Here is an 18,896-nt window from a genome sequence, read left to right on the forward strand (position 1 = left end):
GTCACAGAGGCAGCAGTCTCAAGAGAGAACACCAGACTTCCCTTTCACCAGACACTTCATCCAGCTCCTCCGGGTGATACAGGCAAGAGACATAGTCCCTCCTGCATGTCCGGGGTCTTCCTCAAGGGCTCCTCCCGATGCGACATGCCTGGAACATCTCCCTAGGTGGGCATCCAGGAGGCATCCGAAACAGATGCCCGAACCACCTCAGCTGACTTCTTTCAATGTGAAGGAGCAGCGGGTGTCACATTGTGTAAAGACTCCCGGGTGTCAGAGCTCCTCACCCTATCTATAAGGATGCGCCCTGCTACCCTGCAAAGGAAATTCATTTCGGCTGCTTGTATCCGAGATCTTGTTCTTTTAGTCATGACCCAAAGTTCATGACCATAGGTGAGAGTAGTACAGTAGATTGACTGGTAAATTGAGAGCTTTGCCCTTCAGCTCAGCTCCTTCTTTACCACAACGGATCAGTACATCGACCTCATTACTGCTGCTGCGGCGGCACCAATCTGCCTATCAATCTTACATTCCATCGTTCCCTCACTTGTGAACAAAACCACAAGATACTAGAACTCCTCCACCAGGGGTAAGGACTTTCCTCCAACCTGAAGATGGAAAACCATCTTTTTCCAGTGGAGCACCATGGCCTCAGACTTGGAGGTGCTAATTCTCATCCCAGCCGTGTCAACGTTTCATGGCTGCCAAATTGAAATGAAATAAATATCCAAACTATCAAATAGTTCCTGCCATGATTCTGCATTGACAAAATTGCATTCACAGTTCGGAGATAGAAATAGTCATCTCTGTAGGAGAATTTCGCTTGCACATTCCAAAATAAGTAATCAAACTTTAAAGCCTGAAAGGCCCTGCCCTTCCGCTACCTGAGCAACTGCAAATGTAGAGTGCATGAAAAGTTCAACATTCCACACTTCTTTTTATCAGTTGAATAAGTATGCCATCTGGGCTTTTAACGTGCTTTTTCATGAATGCCCTTCTTACACAATTTATTTTACAAAATGGTATAGAATAGTGCATAACAATGCAATTTGGAATAAACCTTCTGGATGTGCTGCAAGCAACTGGTTGAAGCAGACAAAACTAAATTAATTCATACACCAATTTAAGATAAGAATGACCCACAATCCCCTTATCCATTACAATCATAAAACTACACATTGTGTAAAGTAAGAAAGCAGAGCATGTTCTACCACACCTGCTCCTTTAGCTGCTGTATCTGATCCTTCTTCTCTTTGATGTCACTTTCCAGGCAGAGAAGTCTGTGTGTGACATCTGGATCACCCTGCTTCTTCTGAGACAGCTGGCTCTTGAGAGCTGACACTTCCTCCTTCAGGGCCGTGATCGCATCATCCTTCCTCTGGGACTCATCGTCAAAGCACAGCGACACACGAATATGTCCCTCTCCCAGGCGATGCAAGCTCTCCTCCTGAGGAAAAACAGGGTATTATTTAGGCATACCAATAGCATGGATGGTCAAGCAAAGAGAGACCATCCTTATTTTTCAACACAGAATAAACGCATTTTTTGCAGCTAAAAATGACTGGAAGGCAGTTGACACCAAAAACGCAGATATTAAACATTACATTTAAAATGAGGTGTCTCCTCTAATGTGTGAACAGCGAGGTGTGTTTTTAACAGGATGTTGCCAATCACCTCATCCACAGGAAGGTACTGGATGTTTTGAGAAATGTTAGGTTGAGTTATACTTCTGAGATTACATCCTCTATTAGCACTCCAGTTTCCTGCAAAACATTAAAATGTATAGTAAAATGTATACAGTTGTATAGTAAACAAAGAAAAACATTGTCTAAAATAATCTACATTGTGAAAAAAATTAACAGTCACCTATAGCTTTGGATTTGTAGGTGTTTTCTGTTTATTTACACTTTTGAATTGTATCATGGGTAGGCATGGGCAGGTATAAGATTCTGACGGTATGATAACCTTGGATAAAAATATCACTATTGGGATTACTACTTTAAAATATATTCTTTTTAAATATCTGGGTAAACAACAAAAAACTTTTTCCCTTTGAACATAAAAAAAATATTTTGAAACAGAAAACATCCCAGCAGGCACAGGACGTCAACATAATGTCAGATTCTAAAATCAACCAAGTATCAATGTCTAATGATGTTACAGCTTGACGTCGTGTGGACGTTACCACTGTGACGTCTATCAGATGTTGGATTTCGATTGCCATACCTGAATAAATGTCAGTATTTGACGTCAATATAACATTGGTTTAAGATGTTGGCTCGATGTTGGATTTTGGTCACTTTGTAACACAACCTAAAATCAACCAAATATCATCGTCCAATATCGTCGTTATTGAACGTCGAATTAATGTTGTCCTTGGATGCTCGTTAGACATTGAATTTTTGTCACCTGATGTTATGACCTACATCTAACCTAATATTAACATTCTAAGATGTTGTGTGTCTGCTGGGATGTCAGGCTAAATAATTCAAATAAATCATTGAATCAATCATTCAGCTGTCTTCATTTGTTTCAAACTGCGGTATTGAAAACAGTCATCGTCCCATGTCCAGTCATGGGACTTTGATCTCTGCTCTGACAGTTTTTGATGTTAAAAATTCATGTATATTTTCTAAGTACAAGTACAGTCATGTAGACTCGAGGAGATACATACACAGACCCCAGGGGTATGAAAAATTTTGTTATATACAAGGTCAGAAATAACTATATAATAAGATATAATACACTAAAATAACAATAAAAGTTTGCTGAAGTGTACATTTAGATACAAACCATGAAAAGAAGCAGAGGATGTTGAAGCAGAGGTCAAATTCCCAAAAGGATCCATCAGGTTGGTACTAGGTTTGATTTTTATTAAATTTTTTTATGGAACTGTACTGCTTTAGGCTTTATACTTTAAATATTTTGAATGAGATTTTAATGTAGTATTTTTCAGTTCAGGGTCATTTTAGTAATCGTATGGATTTTTTGTCTTTTTTTAAGTTTCAGTTTTACCTCAATTTATGTTTTTATCCAGTTACTTAACTAAAACTAAAACTTTTAAGTAGTTATTTGATTGTTGTAATTTAAAGATTTGAATTAATTTCATTTTTAGATTATATTATTTTAATTATCAAAAAATATATCAAATTTTGTTTAAAAAAATATTGGTTATTTATCAGAAATAATCTTTATTTGGCAAAGGCTTGTTTTACCCATTTTCTTTCTATCATAAAATACTCAACTTGGACTGACAATAAATATCTTTTTCTTACGACCAAAAAAAAAGACTGCTACCTGGTCTACTCGATTGAGTTTTTCGATCAGGAGTAGTTGGAACCCGTTTTATTCCGGCACTCATGGGACGAGGTCTGGTTGGAGGGTGAGGTGAAACAGAGGGAGTCCGAACTCGTGGCCAAGCCTGGGGAACTGGAGACTGAGCAGCCAAATGAGGAAACTGTTTAAAATAAAGATTAGAATGTTATTTATTATATTATTTAATATGATAACATCATATTATTTAAAATAAATTCATACCTGAATTTTACAGGTTTGATTTACAATAATTAATTGCTTTATTTTCCATTTTAAAAAACAACAACAATAATTTTATCTGTTCAAATACAGTATATTATTCATTTTACTGATTTCTCGTTGTCAATGGACAGCTCATAGGTTGATCCTCCATAGCCAAAGTGTAGCTGGTCTCCTGGAGAGAGACGCACTGTTGCATTGTGGATCCGGCAGTCATTGACGTATGTCCCGTGGGCTGAGTTTAAGTCACAGATAACATAGCAGCTGTCCGCTTCACACCAATCAATAGTGGCATGATACTCATCCACCCCACTGTTCTGAGTACATGAGATGACAAACACTTAAAGACTGGCCTCTCTAGTGATTCATCCAGCAGGAATCAGCCTTTCATCAGATATTAAATCATCAGCTAATCAGAATAATGAATTAAATACTAAATCAATAACCAATTGAACTGACATATTGAGTGGACACACTGGAAACAATAAGGGTTATTACCTGTAGACAGAGGTCAGAGTCTTTGTGTCTTCCTATAGTAGTGGTTTTAGGCTGGAGCTTAAATACCCAGTTTGATGTTTTAAGAAAACCCCTCATTTGAACCTGCTGACAAAAAAATCCCTACTAATTAGGTCACATAGTTGATTAAAATTTAATTGCAGTCTGTTGTATACAGCTATACCTACCAGGGGTGTAGCACCAAAAGTTTGGTCCCAGTTAAACGCCCAAGAGTCAAGATATATATTCACTATTATTTACTTATTTACATAGCCTATTTTCAGAGGGTCTAAAAGAAACTATTAGCATGGCAAAGAATGTATGCATAGATGTAAAGTCTACAGTCTATACAGTTAAAAGTCAAAATTAAAAATTAAAAAAGTCAAAATAATTGAATATTTCCCAAATAACGTTTAACAAAGTAATATTGTTTTTTCTTCTGGAGAAAGTCTTGTTTATTTCGGCTAGAATAAAAGCAGCTTTTAATTTCTTTAAGCCTTTTTAAGGTCAACATTATTAGCCCTCCTTCAATTGTCTACAGAACAAACCATTGCTATATGATGACTTGTTTAATTACCAAAACTTGCTTAGTTGACCTAATTAACCTAGCTAAGCCTTTAAATGTCACTTTAAGCATACTAGTGTCTTGAAAAATATCTAGTAAAATATAATGTACTGTCATCATGGCAAAGATATAGGAAATCAGTTTATTAAAAAATTGTAATTATAACTATTATGATTAGAAATGTGTTGAAAAAACATCCGTTAAACAGAAATTTGGGGAAAAATATACAGAGGGGGATAATAATTCAGGATGGCTAATAATTATGACTTCAACTGTACACCAGTTGTACACTACATTCAGTTGAATCTGCATATTAACACTAAAGACGGCAAAACATTTATTATAGAAAAAAAAAACTCACCAGGCCTATGGGTTTTTCACTGCTCGACACCTCTCCTCATGTTCTGCTGTCTGTCTACAATAGGTTGTGTACAAGCGCCATGGTAACACGGTCAAGTCACGCGAAGTCCCGCCTTCAACACCGCGCGCAGTGGCTTGACTGTCTGTCTGGGTGAGCAGCTACTGTAGACACATGGTTAGAGCATAGTGGGGGCCCACTGAGTAGGCTGCAGTTTCAGCATTTCTAGGTCTCTTGTAAGACAACATCGACAGCAAGCAAGGGGGTTCTTCAAAAACCCCTACGTATAGCCAACTCTCACAGGAAATGTGGCAAACTTTGTTAAAATACACCCTTAAGTATATAAGTATTACCCTCAAATCCACACACCGCAGCAGGGTAGAAAATTGTACTGTAATAATATCTGCATAGTTGTTTTTTTAGTACGTACAGTTTAAATGTCACGCTAGAGTAGTCGGTTTTTCATCTACGGTCACATTTTTGCTGCGTTCACTCACCACAGTTGTTAACTCGTTTTCTCCGGCGAAACTAGTACTTCACACGTAGCTACTGTATGAACGAATACTTTATAAAAAAAAACAATGTTGCTGTTTTAATTCAAAACATAGAATACAAAACATTACAGTGTATGTGATATTACCTACCACGCTCTCAGAAATGAAGTGACAGACTATAATAAGCGAATGCTTTACTGGACAAGAGTGATTGACAGAGACAGTCACATCATGAGCTCTTTTGTATAAATATAGAATTAATACATATATATATATATATATATATATATATATATATATATATATATATATATATATATATATAGATAGATATATAGATAGATAGATAGATAGATAGATAGATAGATAGATAGATAGATAGATAGATAGATAGATAGATAGATAGATAGATAGATAGATAGATAGATAGATAGATAGATAGATAGATTTGTTGATTTGTATTTGTAAATAGTGAAATATCTTTAAAGCATCAGAGTATGTTTTTATTTATTTTTAAAGCAATATGAATGAGAGCTTTCACCATCGACAACGTGGCATTTCTTGATGCAGCAGTAGACTGTGTTCAGTTACAGTATTTTTTCTGAAGTAATCCTGAGCTCACGTGGCTTTATTAAACAGCACACCTCTGCTTTTAATGGAGTGCAATGATGGGGCTTAAAGCTGGAGCACATTCAGCTGAGGTTTCCTATAAAGATTGAGTTTTCTCTGGAATTCCTCATTGTTTTCACTGTATTAAATATGGTAGTTGATAAAAGGCATACATTTGTTGTGATTTTACATTGATAAATGTGATTTTTTAGTTGTTTGACAATTCCCACACAACTTTTGCACAAAGTGATGAGCCGTGACCTGATTTGCTTGAAAAGACTGAGACGCTCATTTTATACCCAACCATGAAGCTCCCATCTCATCTCATATCACCATTTCACCTGCTTATTGTCGACTGCTTCAAAACGATTTCATTTGTATTTTGTATTACCTTTTCACTATTTATTTTTTTAATGCATTGCAGGTATCAAAATCAAAATTAGTTTTTGTTTTATATTTCCAGAATGCAATGTATTGCAATTCTATTTACAGGGACCTTACATTGTCTTAAATCTGTTTCAATTCAATAATCATTCCTTCTAAAAATCAACAGAAGGAATTATTCTAAAAACAAACAGAAGTTTCAATATGTGGGCTTGTTGCTAATTACAAAAATCCTGAGTGTGACCCATTCACACTCACACACATGCCAATTCACCTATACCCCATGTCTCTGGACTGGGAGGAAAAGATTTTAATTTAATTGTAGTTTTTTTGTTTTTGTCCAGAAAATCACAACCGGTTAGAATAGCAACTGCTTTAATTACTAGTGACTTTGAGCAGTGTCATCAGTAGTTTTACATAATTATGACTGGTACATCCAGATAACCGTTTCTCAGACATCTCTTAATTTTTTCATATTTGAATGAGTACATATGTTGATTATGAAAAAGATGCATAACCAAGTACAGTTGAAAAATATTTTAATGTTACTTAATTTTTTTACTTCTTTAAAGGCCAAAAACAGACAAAGAGAAGAATTTTAAAGCATCATATTTATTAATTCCACATTCATTTTGTTGTTTAATTTGAGGTATCCATGCCTTCTTTAGCCGCTTTAATAAGAGGTCATCACCTGAAAAACAGGAGGCCAGTTAAGGTATCTGAATGTGTCTTAAACTCATGTGGATAGAAAGTAAAGAAAACATGCTGTTTGTTCAGTCACCAGCAGCTTGTATACTCACTTTGTTGATCCAGGAAATGTATCCAGACACACGGGTGAAGACGGAGGGTTTCTTGGGGTAGTTGCAGCCCAAGCTGGAGCCAAAACTCACAATGCCATGAACATCCCAGGTGCCATCACGTCTCTGGCAGTTCAGAGGGCCACCAGAATCACCCTGCACCAGTAAGGTTATATTATTAGGGCGCATTTTCAAAAACATCACACCAACCACACAACAACCCAAAACATTATCATTTCTGAGTGTGCCTCATGCAGGTGAGTGGACTTGACAAACCACCTGTAGTAAACACACTTTTTTATCTTTCTGACACTTTTACCCACACTTGCACCAGTTTTGCACATTTGGACCTGACATGTTCTTACAATCCCTCCATATTAAAAAAATTAAAATAACAACCCCCCTCTCAACTCTATCACTTAGTTCTCTGAGCACAGTTCCTTTGTATAATTAGCACTTCTTGTCTGTATTGCCTCTTCCTTTTGAATCAGTAAACACTCAGTTGTAAGTCTATGACTAAATGTAAGTGTAACTGCACATCAAACCCACATTGCAGCTGGACACAACGCCATCTCCACCAGCGCACACCATGAGGTTGGTCACGAGATTGCCCCACCAGTCAGATCTAGTGCAAGTAGCTTGATCCACAATAGGGAGCAGAGCCTGCTGCAGGATATCAGCAATGGGACCATTGGCTGAAAAACACAAAAGGATCATTTTTTTTATTTGATTGTAACTAACCAGGAACCATTGCACAAGAATGTACAGTTGGAAGTCAAAATTATCAGCCCTCCTGTAAAAATTGTATTGTCTGTCCAATATTTCCCAAGAAATTTTTCACAGTAAGTTTTTCACTATTGTATATTTTTTTGGCCGGTGAAAGTCTTAATTATTATAGTTTGGCTGAAATAAAAGCATTCATTCATCTATTGTCTGTCACTTTTCTGTGGCTGGGTCGTGGGGGCAGCAGTCTCAAGAGGGAGATCTGAGGGAACTGTCCTCTCCCCAGACACCTCCTCCAGCTCCTCCAGGGGGATCCCGAGGCATTTCCAGGCAAGCAGAGAGACATGGTCCCTCCAGCATGTCCTGGGTCTGCCCCTGAGCACCCTTAATACCAACGTCCACCACTGGCAGGCAGCACTGACCTCACAGCCACAGTTCCTTCTGGCTGTGTCAACAAAAGAGTTGGAGATCATGGACCACGCGGTCTCAATGTCTCCAGCCTCCCTCAGGATCTGGTCAAAGTTCTTCTGTTAGTTCTTCCACCTAGTTAGTCCAAGTTAAGCATTCAATTGCACTTTAATCTAAATACTAATAACCTGCAAATTAATTAATTAAACAAAAGAAATGAGTTATTAGAAATTAGTGGTTAAATGTGTTATGTTAAAAAATGTGTCGAAAAATTCTCTCTGATTAAAAATCACAGGAGGGGTAATAATTTTGCCTTTGACTGTACATAGAGGATACATTGGAGAAATCATTTTGTCTCTGAATGTTGAAGTCTGTGAATAACTTTGAATTGTATAAAAAAAGAGACTTCATGAAAATGATCAAATAGCAGTGCAAAAGAAGCAGGCTTACTCCAGAGGCGTCCCCAGCCAGTGACAAAACAGGGGGAGTTGTGAGGAAGGATGCTGCCGGAATCAGGCAGACAAGCAGGTGAAATCTTGTCAGTGAAAGTCACTGGAGTTGACAACTTGATGAGTGCGATGTCATTGCTGAGAGACACACACATGCATTAAAAACACACTCTCTGATTAAACTTCTGTTCTCTTGCTTTAAAATGAAACGAGGACCAACCGGATATTGTAGGAGTCCCAGTTCTCATGAACGATAATCCTGGAAGGAGAGATGGCCTGAGAGCCGGACTCGCTGCTGAGTGGCAGGTTGTGCTTGCCCAGTAAGACTCTGTAAGTTCGGCTGCTGCTTGGCATAAATATGAAAATGCTGTTTTAGACTCTCTCACAATACAAATTTTGGATTTTTTTGTAGAACTGAGTTTCTTGTTTCAAGATTTTAATGGTACAGAAAGAGTGGCTGTTTTTTTTTTCATACCTAATGCAGTGAGCAGCGGTCAAGACCCACTGCTTGTCGATCAAGGTGCCACCACAAGTGTGGTAAAAGCTTGAGCCGCTCTGGTACTGGAGAGATGCCTAAAATATTGAGGAGATGAAGATGCTTAAATATATACAGAAAACTAGTGTGAAAACAATTTTCACTGACAAATGGCAAACAAACAGTTTGGGCAAGTAACACACAGAATAGAACATGCGGTTTCACAACTTTCTCACAACAGAAAAATTTGGTTTTTCAGTGATCATTAGCAGGTAAAACTTTATTACTTCCTACACAGAAGTCATTCCCTAAATTATAAATCTGCACCTGTAAACTGCATGACTTTGGTTCCTGCCATTTTTTTATTTAACAGATTTTTATTTGACATAGATTTAACAAGGATTTTTAGGCTTGTTGTTTAGGATTGGCTCATAAATGTATTAAATTATGTGAAAAAGTGAGTGAGTTAATATTTTGATATTATTCTAAACTTTTTGTATTTATTTCAGTTCCTTATGGGCTTGTTCTTGTTTTTTTCTAGTGAGATCTGGCAACACAAATGTCAAGGCTTGTGCCTCTTCCCCTGTTATTTCTTATTGCCACTCAGGTGTCATTATTAAGTGGAAACAGAAGAGAGACACATCTTTGATGCACATTAAATACATCTCTAATAACATTCTTAAGTTCTCAGTTCTCTTAAGCGCTCAAAATAAAAATAAAAATCTGCCATCATTTACTCACCCAGTTTGAGTTTTAGTTTTGTTTTGTTATTGTTGGATATCCTTAAGATATCCTGTATGTGTTGGAAACCGGTTTCCATTGACCTCCATGGTATTTGTTTTTCCTGCTATGGATGTCGGTGGTTACCAGTTTCCAACATTTTCTTTAATGTTCAACAAGAATAAAAAAAATCTAACTTATGTGGAACAAGTCAAGGGTGACAGAATTTTCAAATTTGGACTATCCTTTTAAGTTCGATTCTATACACCATGCACAACATTAGTGTAAACATTATTGTTGCTACATTCAGTTGTAGAATACAGCTGTCACTCCTGAACAATATTAAAGTGTGTATACAGAGCAGAATTAAGAATGAAAGATGTAACTGACAACTGATTTTAACTGCATTGTATATTGTATGTGGCATAACAATAGTCAGTTAACATACAGTAGTTGCAAAGTTACTTAGTCAACAGAATCTCGAAAAGAAGTGTAACAAAAAGATAATAATTACATATTACTGCATTTATAATTTAACTGTAAAGCATTTTAGGATGAGAACAGTCAACTGTAGCAATCATACCTGCCATGGCCAGCTGTTGGGTCTGACATCACTTCCTCCCACCACTCTTGAGTCGATGGGTTTGTAGGTGGGCTGCCCACAACCGTAGGCTGTTAAAATACATAAAATGATAAATTACTGTCTGTTCAGGTTCATTATCTTCTGTGCATATTTAAATGAAATCTATCCTCAATCTGCTCCTGAGGATAAAAAAAACCCAACAGATTCTTTCTAAAATCCTGCTATTTTAGAGGAGACAAATGTCCATCTTACCGCCAGCGATAAACAGAGCCAAGATCACAAGTTTCATCATGCCTGATTGCAGTGACCACAGGCAAACACCCTTCACTTTTATAGCTAACCTCAGCCCGGACGGTGTTACCGAGCAGTTACATTTCCTATTGCAATATGCAGATAGCATTCCCAGTATCATTTAGCCTTGTAGATAAACAGCCCAAAAATATCAGTTATCTTTGAGATTTCATATACTGTAGGTGGCCTGTGAAGTGCACAGATGACATGCTGATATGAACAGCAATGCCTTGCCAAACCCAGATCAATTTCAGTGCTTCGCACACACTGTATGTTCGATGGGATTTTTGTGGTTATGTTGTGTTTTGATCACTTAACTATCAAAATACATTTCAAACAAACTCTAAAAATGGGAAGTGTCACATGTTCTGAATAAAATATGAAGACGATTACCTACATAAAAAGTGGGGATAATTAAAAAGTAAGGTAACACTTAAGTCACTTTTCGGGCTATTAAATACTGACGTATAATCTGCTTATTAATAGGATATTAACTGTAAATTAAGAGCTATAATGTATGATCTTATTCTACATCCTAAAACCTACCCAATACCTAAATGCAACTACCCTACTAACTATTAATAAGCAACTAATTAGTGGTTTATTAAGCTAATAGTCTCAGATAATAGTTTGTTAATAGCATGAATTGTGACTTAAAGTGTCACCAAGAGTAAAAAAATAAAACAATTATACAAAACTGGAAGAAAAAAAAGCTAGCGGTTAATCTAATTATTTTTATAATTAAAAAACATACACACTGTGTCATATTTAGTTGAAGGCGCACCAGAGAACTACTTTTTTCAGGCTTGTTTTTTTTTCTATTCTTTCCATCAAAGGCGAATTAAGAGTGAATTTGCCTGTATATCATGATGAAATCTGTGATCTTGACTGTTCTGGTTTATTAAAAGTAATTCTTAAAAACAGTTAAATAAACATTTGTTCTTGTCCAATTTCACAGAAAACGAAGACTTCTTGTGTCACGTAATTTTGCTTTCCGTGCAAATCTATCCTGACTCAAGATTCTTTATTTTAAGTGGGAAACAAGACAGAACTTATCAAGGAAGAACATCACTTTTGTTCAGTCTAGTCAAAGAAGTAACAAAATTAAAAAGTGAAAAACATCGACACATTTAGTCACCCAAAACCTCAGGTGTTGTAAAATAAAACTTTAGAAAGCAGTACATAAATGTAAGCTACTTTTCAGAGTTTTATTGGCGCCAAAAGCCTAGTGGTTAAGTGCGCCAACATATAGCACATAGACATATAGGAGTTCGATTTCCCTCTCTCTGCTCCCAATACTTTCCTGTTTGTAATCTCCACTGTCCAATCCAATAAAAGGTGAAAAACCTCTAAAAAATTATTATAAAAAAAAATTTGTCAGGGTTTTTCCCTATACAGATACCCATCCACCCAGCTGGTGAATGCACATTTCATTATTGCATTGACAATACTTTACATGGTTTACAATAAACAGTGTCAATATGTGTTCACCTGCAAACTACAGTAACTTCTGTTAACCTACAGTTGATCTCCCTGGAAGCTGATACAACACTTGTGCTGGCACCATTATTTCCAACGAATGATTGTTCACTGCATATAAAAATTGTGCTTTGTAGGTCAAGGCAGCTTACATTCAGTTGATTGATGACCAGTTAATAAAGGGACTTCTCCAGTGGAAAGCTACTTTTAGAAATGTTGAGGAATAGGCTGAGTGAAAAATAAATATAAAAAAACACAGTGGAACTTCTCAAAGTAACTTAGAGTCAGTGATCATGTACAGTACTATGTGAATGTGGGAGTCATTCAGAACAATGGTGTATTGTACTGAAGTTCTATGTTGATTTCATTTCATACCATTTTTACTCAAGTGTTTTTGCAAATTTTTTAAAACAAATAAAACACTGCTTCTGAAAGTTTTTTGTTTTTGTTGCTGCCTTGCAACAGTGGCAGAACTTATGGACTGCATCTGGGAAAACATAATATGATGGGGCAAGAAAGTGGATCGGTCGCTATGTCTGTTAGCAAAATCATTATGCGGGATTCAGCCAATATACAGTATATGGCAGCCAAGAGACATCTTACAGTTGAAGACAATATTATTAGTCCTCCTGTGAAATTGTAATTCTTCTCCTGATTTTCCAAGTTTCTGTTTAAAGGAGTTATTTTATCTACACATTTTTAAATATAATTTATTTATTCATTTTCTTTTCGGCTTAGTGCCTTTATTAATCTGGGGTCACCACAGCGGTATGAACCGCCAATTTATCCAGCATATGTTTTATGCAGCGGATGCCCTTACAGTCGCAACACATTACTGGGAACACCCATACACAGTCAATCACACACATACACGGACAATTTAGCTTACCAAATTCACCTATAGCGCATGTCTTTGGACTTGTGGGGGAAACCGGGGGGAAACCCACGCGAACACGGGGAGAACATGCAAACTCCACAAAGAAACACCAACTGACCCAGCCAAGGCTCGAACCAGCGACATTCTAGCTGTGAGGCGATTGTGCTACCCACTGCGCCACTGTCTTGCCCCATTTTAAACAAAATAGTTTAACAAATTTTTGTCTTTGCTGTAATGGCATTAATCATATTAATATACATAATATTTTAATAGTTGATTTATATGATTTTAGCCAATTAATAATATTTATTAAAATGGCTAATGATATTGGCCCTTAAAATTTATAAAACTGCTTTCATTCCAGCCAAACTAAAAGAAAGAAGACTTTCTCCATACACAGTTGAAGTCAGAATTATTAGCCCCCCTTTGAATTTTTTTTTTTCTTTCTTTTTAAAATATTTCCCAAATGATGTTTAACAGAGTAAGGAAATTTTCACAGTGTGTCTGATAATATTTTTTCTTCTGGATAAAGTCTTATTTGTTTTATTTCGGCTAGAATAAAAGCAGTTTTTAATTTTTTAAAAGTCATTTTAAGGACAAAATTATTAGCCCCTTTAAGCTATATATTTTTTTCGATAGTCTACAGAACAAACCATCATTATACAATAACTTGCCTAATTACCCTAACCTGCCTAGTTAACATAATTAACCTATTTAAGCCTTTAAATGTCACTTTAAGCTGTATAGAAGTGTCTTAAAAAATATCTAGTAAAATATTATTTACTGTCTTTATGGTAAAGATAAAATAAATCAGTTATTAGAAATGAGTTATTAAAACTATTATGTTTAAAAATGTGTTGAAAAAATCCTCTCTCCGTTAAACTGAAATTGGGGAAAAAATAAACAGGGGGGCTAATAATGCAGGGGGGCTAATAATTCTGACTTCAACTGTATAGATAGGAAATAATGTTAAACATCACTTAATTAACATCTGAAAAAGAAACGGAGAGCTGATAATTTTGCCTTCAACTTTACATAGAGCAATACTGAACTCAGAGTCTTATAATAATTTGCTGAGAACCACAACTATGAACCACACAATGTGTGCAAGCCTATTTCTCATTTCAACATTTTTAGCAAACCGAATTGGTGCTTTTTGGGGTAAATTACATCGTATCAATTGGAGACAATTAATAAAGTTCATTACCGATTGACTGCAGGTTTTCATCCAACAACACAGCAAATAGGCTTTCCAGATAATTTGGGTCAATATTTATAGACTCTAATAGTAGTAAATTTATCTTTCTCACACGTGTCCTGCAGAATCGCATGTGCAGTCCTGCAACAGTGCAAAAAAACAGGTGGTTACTATTCCTGAGAAATGCACAGATGACATGCTGACATGAAAAATAACACTTTGTGCACATTAACCACAACAAACTATACATTCATCTGCCAATTAAAGCATTTAGATGTTATGAGGGGAAACTGGCTATTAATGTAAATTAATAACAAACATATATATATATTTGTAAGCTGTGTGTTATTTCCCAAAGATAGGTTGTGGCTGGAAGGGCATCTGCTGCATAAAAACGTGCTGCATAAGTTGGCGGTTCATTCCGCTGTGGCGACCCCAGATTAATAAAGGGATTAGCCTTGTGTAAATGAATGAATGTATGAATGAATGAAGTTGTGTATTATTTGTTGTTCATTTGAATGCATTTATTCAAAGTAGTGGTACAAAATAAAAGGGGGAGCTTAAATGTGTGGACATAGCAAATATTTAAAACGTTAATCAATAACAAAAATTATTTTTAAATTATTTGATTATACTTCGTGACAGGGTCAAACTGTACCCACAGAACCACCAATGGATGAAGGTGGGGAGGGGGGATGTTTATTTTTCCTACATCCATCAAGGACATTTGTTCCAAAAAACTGCACGACTGTGGTCATTCGTTGCATTGTAAGTGAACTGGTCAGTATATAAACCCCAGCAGAACGGCCAAACACTGAAGATACAAGGATGATGAAGTTTGTGGTCTTGGCTGTTCTGGTTGTCGGAGGTAAGACGACTTATTATTCTTTCTTTTAAGGTGTAATACCAAAAATGAAGCATTGCTGTCAATTATTAAAGTGGTTATCAAATACAGTTGAAGTCAGAATTTTAAAACTCCTTGAATTATTAGCCCCTCTGTTTATTTTTGTCCCCAATTTCTGTTTAACGGAGAGCAGATATTTTTAACACATTTCTAAACATAATAGTTTTAATAACTCATTTCTAATAACTGATTTATTTTATCTTTGCCATGATGACAGTAAATAATATTTGACTAGATGTTTTTCAAGAGACTTCTATACAGCTTAAAGTGACATTTAAAAGTGTACTGTAGCTAGGTTAATTAGATTAACTAGGCAGGTTAGGGTAATTAGGCAAGTTATTGTATAACGATTCTGTAGACTATCGAAAAAAATACAGCTTAAAGGGGCTAATAATTTTGACATTAAAATGTTTTTAAAAAAATTGAAAACTGCTTTTATTCTAGCCGAAATAAAACAAATAAGACTTTCTCCAGAAGAAAAAATATGATCAGTCATACTGTTAACATTTCCTTGCTCTGTTAAACATAATTTGGAAAATATTTTAAAAAGAAAAAAAAAAAAATCAAAGGGGGTTTAATAATTCTGATTTTATATAGTATGCATGTTGTAAGAAAAAAATAATAACATAAATAATAGAAAAAAGCCTACTAATATTAATTGCTATTAAAAGAAGCATGATGCGTTGTGTTTTACCTCAGCTTACAGTTGTGGGCTTCCCACTTTCCCTCCTATTGTGTCGAGGGTTGTGGGAGGTGTGGATGTGCGTCCTAACAGCTGGCCCTGGCAGGTTTGAAATGATTACATTACTTAATTCTCTACAGTCACAGTGACATTAAATGATTTTGTATTTCATTGAAATTGTACAAAACTTGGTAAAGGTTTTGGCACCTAACATCAGAACACAAAGAAAAAAATGTAATTATATTAAACAATCATATAGCAAAAAATGAACACAGTAGAAACAAATGCAGTTAACTTTAACTAGTGGAAACGAATGGTTAAATATTACAGAAAGATTATTTTGTGAGATATCAGCCTGAAATTTAAACCATATCTCTTTAAGATTTATTCTGCTTTGATTTTTCACATCTTTGGAGTAAAAAAAAACTGAAAATATAAATGTAATATCACATTTGACAACGTTTTCAAAATAATAAACTTTTGCATCTTCATCTTTTACAACTTTACAACCAGATTCTCAAAGTTTTGATCATACAGATAAGTTCATTTGCTGACTAACAAACAAATGTTTTCAAGGACAACTACTGACCCCTGTTCTGATCTTCATCCAGATCTCCCTCCAGTACAAAAGTGGAAACAACTGGTACCACACTTGCGGTGGAAGCCTTATTGACAAACAGTGGGTTTTGACTGCTGCTCACTGCATCAGGTTAGTAACAGACAGAAGACCCTAAACACATACAGGCCTGGTTAAAAAAATAATAAACAGTTCATGATAACAGTAATATCACCAAAAATAAAAGTACCATGGGTTTCTGAAAAAAAACTTATCTTAATTCCTCCCTGTTTGTATTTTCTAACTAAATCAGAAACTTTGCATTAGTCGCACTTGAATGCATCGCTTCATTTGCAAGTCGCTTTGTATACATTTTCTGACTAAATGTAAATGATGTGATATGTCTTCCTCTGGTGGCCCTACAGCAGTAGCAGAACTTACAGAGTGTTTCTGGGAAAACATAGCCTGGGTCAGGAGGAGAACGGCTCTGTCGCCATCGGTGCTGGAAAGATCATAGTCCACGAGGCCTGGAACTCCTTCACAATCCGGTACAGACTCTTCAGAGATCCATAGGTTAAATCGTTGTGTGTATTAATACAATTAACCCTATATCTCCCTCTGCACCACAGTAATGACATCGCCCTGATCAAACTGGAGACTGCTGTCACCATAAGTGACACCATCACACCTGCATGTCTTCCCGAAGCTGGCTATGTGCTGCCACATAATGCTCCCTGCTACGTCACTGGATGGGGTCGTCTCTACAGTAAGTCAGGCTGATTGTTATAATGGATCAGGCTGTGCTGCTACACTCTTAAAAATATAGATGCCAGGAAGAACCACACATGAGTTTTTATAGTGATGGCATAGACAAACCTTTTTGGATCACCAAAGGACCATATTTCATAATGCAAACAAACTTTTCCAAGTATTTAATGAAATGATTCCTTGGGTGTTAAAGGATTTTATAGAATCATTTATCCCTATATTCAAGCTTTATTTTTAAGAGTGTAGATGGAAATCAAAATGACAGAAAATTTCATATTTTACATGTCTGCTTCTTTTTTCTTCTCCCCACTCACCTTTTTTGTGAATAACTAGCTAACGGACCCCTGGCTGATATCCTGCAGCAGGCTCTTCTGCCCGTGGTGGATCACGCCACCTGCTCCAAGTCTGACTGGTGGGGCTCTCAGGTCACCACAAGCATGGTGTGCGCTGGTGGAGATGGTGTTGTTGCTGGATGTAATGTAAGCAGATTTTAATGGCTTCTTGACTTCATTTTCTTCAATCAGAACCACATTTGACTACATTCAACTAGGTCAGACTTCACAAAAAAGATTCCATTAGTTAATGTTAGTTAATATATGTACTAGCATAAACTAAAAAATGAACATACAACATTTATCAATCATAGTTCAACATCTACTAAAGGATTATTATAAGTGAAATTGTGATTATTGACATTAGTTAATGCACTGTGAGATAACAAGAACTATCTTATGAACAAGTTTATTATCATTAGCGTTAACAAAGAAGAATAAATACTGTAATTCATGTAATGTTCATTGCAACATTAACAAATGTAACATTAAAAGTATTACCATGAACTATAATTAGAGTACAATACCTCTCTAAACCACATCAGGAAAGAGTTTCAAACGTAAAACCAAAGCTCAAAGCCAAAAACAGAAATTTCACACAGAATTGGCATGATGTCTTAAATAAATATTCAATTTTAGTTCCTATAGTAACAAGTCAGCTTTGGAGTGGAACAGAGTCATAACACTAAACAAGAGTAGGTTACACATTGTATAAAAATGAACTAAAAAGTAAACACATTCGTACGCGCAATAGACTAACCTTGGATGTCTTATAAAAACATCATATGAGGAGTATTTTGTCGAAAATAACTCTTTTTCCTGTCCCACACGACACAGGGTGACTCTGGTGGTCCTCTGAACTGTGCTGGCAGTGACGGCGCCTGGGAGGTCCACGGTATCGTGAGCTTCGGTTCAGGTTTGAGCTGCAACTATAACAAGAAGCCCACCGTGTTCACCCGCGTGAGCGCCTACAGCGACTGGATCAGCAAGGTAATATTAGCCAACATGCTGTGATGACGTACGTACAGATTAAACTTTGTCATTTTGGATGGAGTTTGTCATGATGGAATCTAAAGAGACTGTACCCTTATTACATTCCCCCCTTCTATTCTCTTACAGAACATGGCCAGCTATTAAACTTCAAACAGAACTGGGATTTGTATCATCGATGCCTTGAAAAAAAATTAAAAATAAAATAAAAATGTGTAAATAATGTGT

The 18,896-nt window shown here is 36.1% G+C and overlaps 3 protein-coding genes across 3 annotated transcripts in view; 1 reads left to right on the top strand and 2 right to left on the bottom strand.

The window, feature by feature from the left end:
• Positions 1–4,128, bottom strand: part of fhad1 (forkhead-associated (FHA) phosphopeptide binding domain 1) — a 30,470-nt gene extending 26,342 nt beyond the window's left edge. Inside the window, exons 1-5 of the mRNA XM_056463194.1 lie at positions 4,030–4,128; positions 3,642–3,848; positions 3,295–3,454; positions 1,672–1,760; positions 1,214–1,444 (exon numbers count right to left, since the gene is read on the bottom strand). Of these exons, the coding sequence (XP_056319169.1) occupies positions 1,214–1,444; positions 1,672–1,760; positions 3,295–3,454; positions 3,642–3,848; positions 4,030–4,125 (783 nt within the window). The 5' untranslated portion in view covers positions 4,126–4,128. The remainder of the gene's footprint in view (positions 1–1,213; positions 1,445–1,671; positions 1,761–3,294; positions 3,455–3,641; positions 3,849–4,029) is intronic.
• A 2,901-nt stretch (positions 4,129–7,029) lies between these two features.
• Positions 7,030–10,953, bottom strand: ela2 (elastase 2). The gene is made up of 8 exons (XM_056463722.1): positions 10,844–10,953; positions 10,592–10,680; positions 9,289–9,386; positions 9,034–9,156; positions 8,815–8,951; positions 7,783–7,928; positions 7,237–7,389; positions 7,030–7,127 (listed from the first exon to the last, which is right to left on the bottom strand). The coding sequence occupies exons 1-8, from the start codon at positions 10,881–10,883 to the stop codon at positions 7,110–7,112; spliced, it is 804 nt and encodes a 267-aa protein (XP_056319697.1). The 5' UTR covers positions 10,884–10,953; the 3' UTR covers positions 7,030–7,109.
• Positions 10,954–15,194: 4,241 nt separating this feature from the next.
• ela2l (elastase 2 like) lies at positions 15,195–18,891 on the top strand. Its single transcript, XM_056463724.1, has 8 exons — positions 15,195–15,304; positions 16,040–16,128; positions 16,634–16,731; positions 17,004–17,126; positions 17,208–17,344; positions 17,680–17,825; positions 18,516–18,668; positions 18,798–18,891. The coding sequence occupies exons 1-8, from the start codon at positions 15,265–15,267 to the stop codon at positions 18,813–18,815; spliced, it is 804 nt and encodes a 267-aa protein (XP_056319699.1). The 5' UTR covers positions 15,195–15,264; the 3' UTR covers positions 18,816–18,891.
• Positions 18,892–18,896: the final 5 nt, after the last annotated feature.

Source organism: Danio aesculapii, chromosome 8, assembly GCF_903798145.1.
Source record: "Danio aesculapii chromosome 8, fDanAes4.1, whole genome shotgun sequence".
NCBI classification, from domain to species: domain Eukaryota; kingdom Metazoa; phylum Chordata; class Actinopteri; order Cypriniformes; family Danionidae; genus Danio; species Danio aesculapii.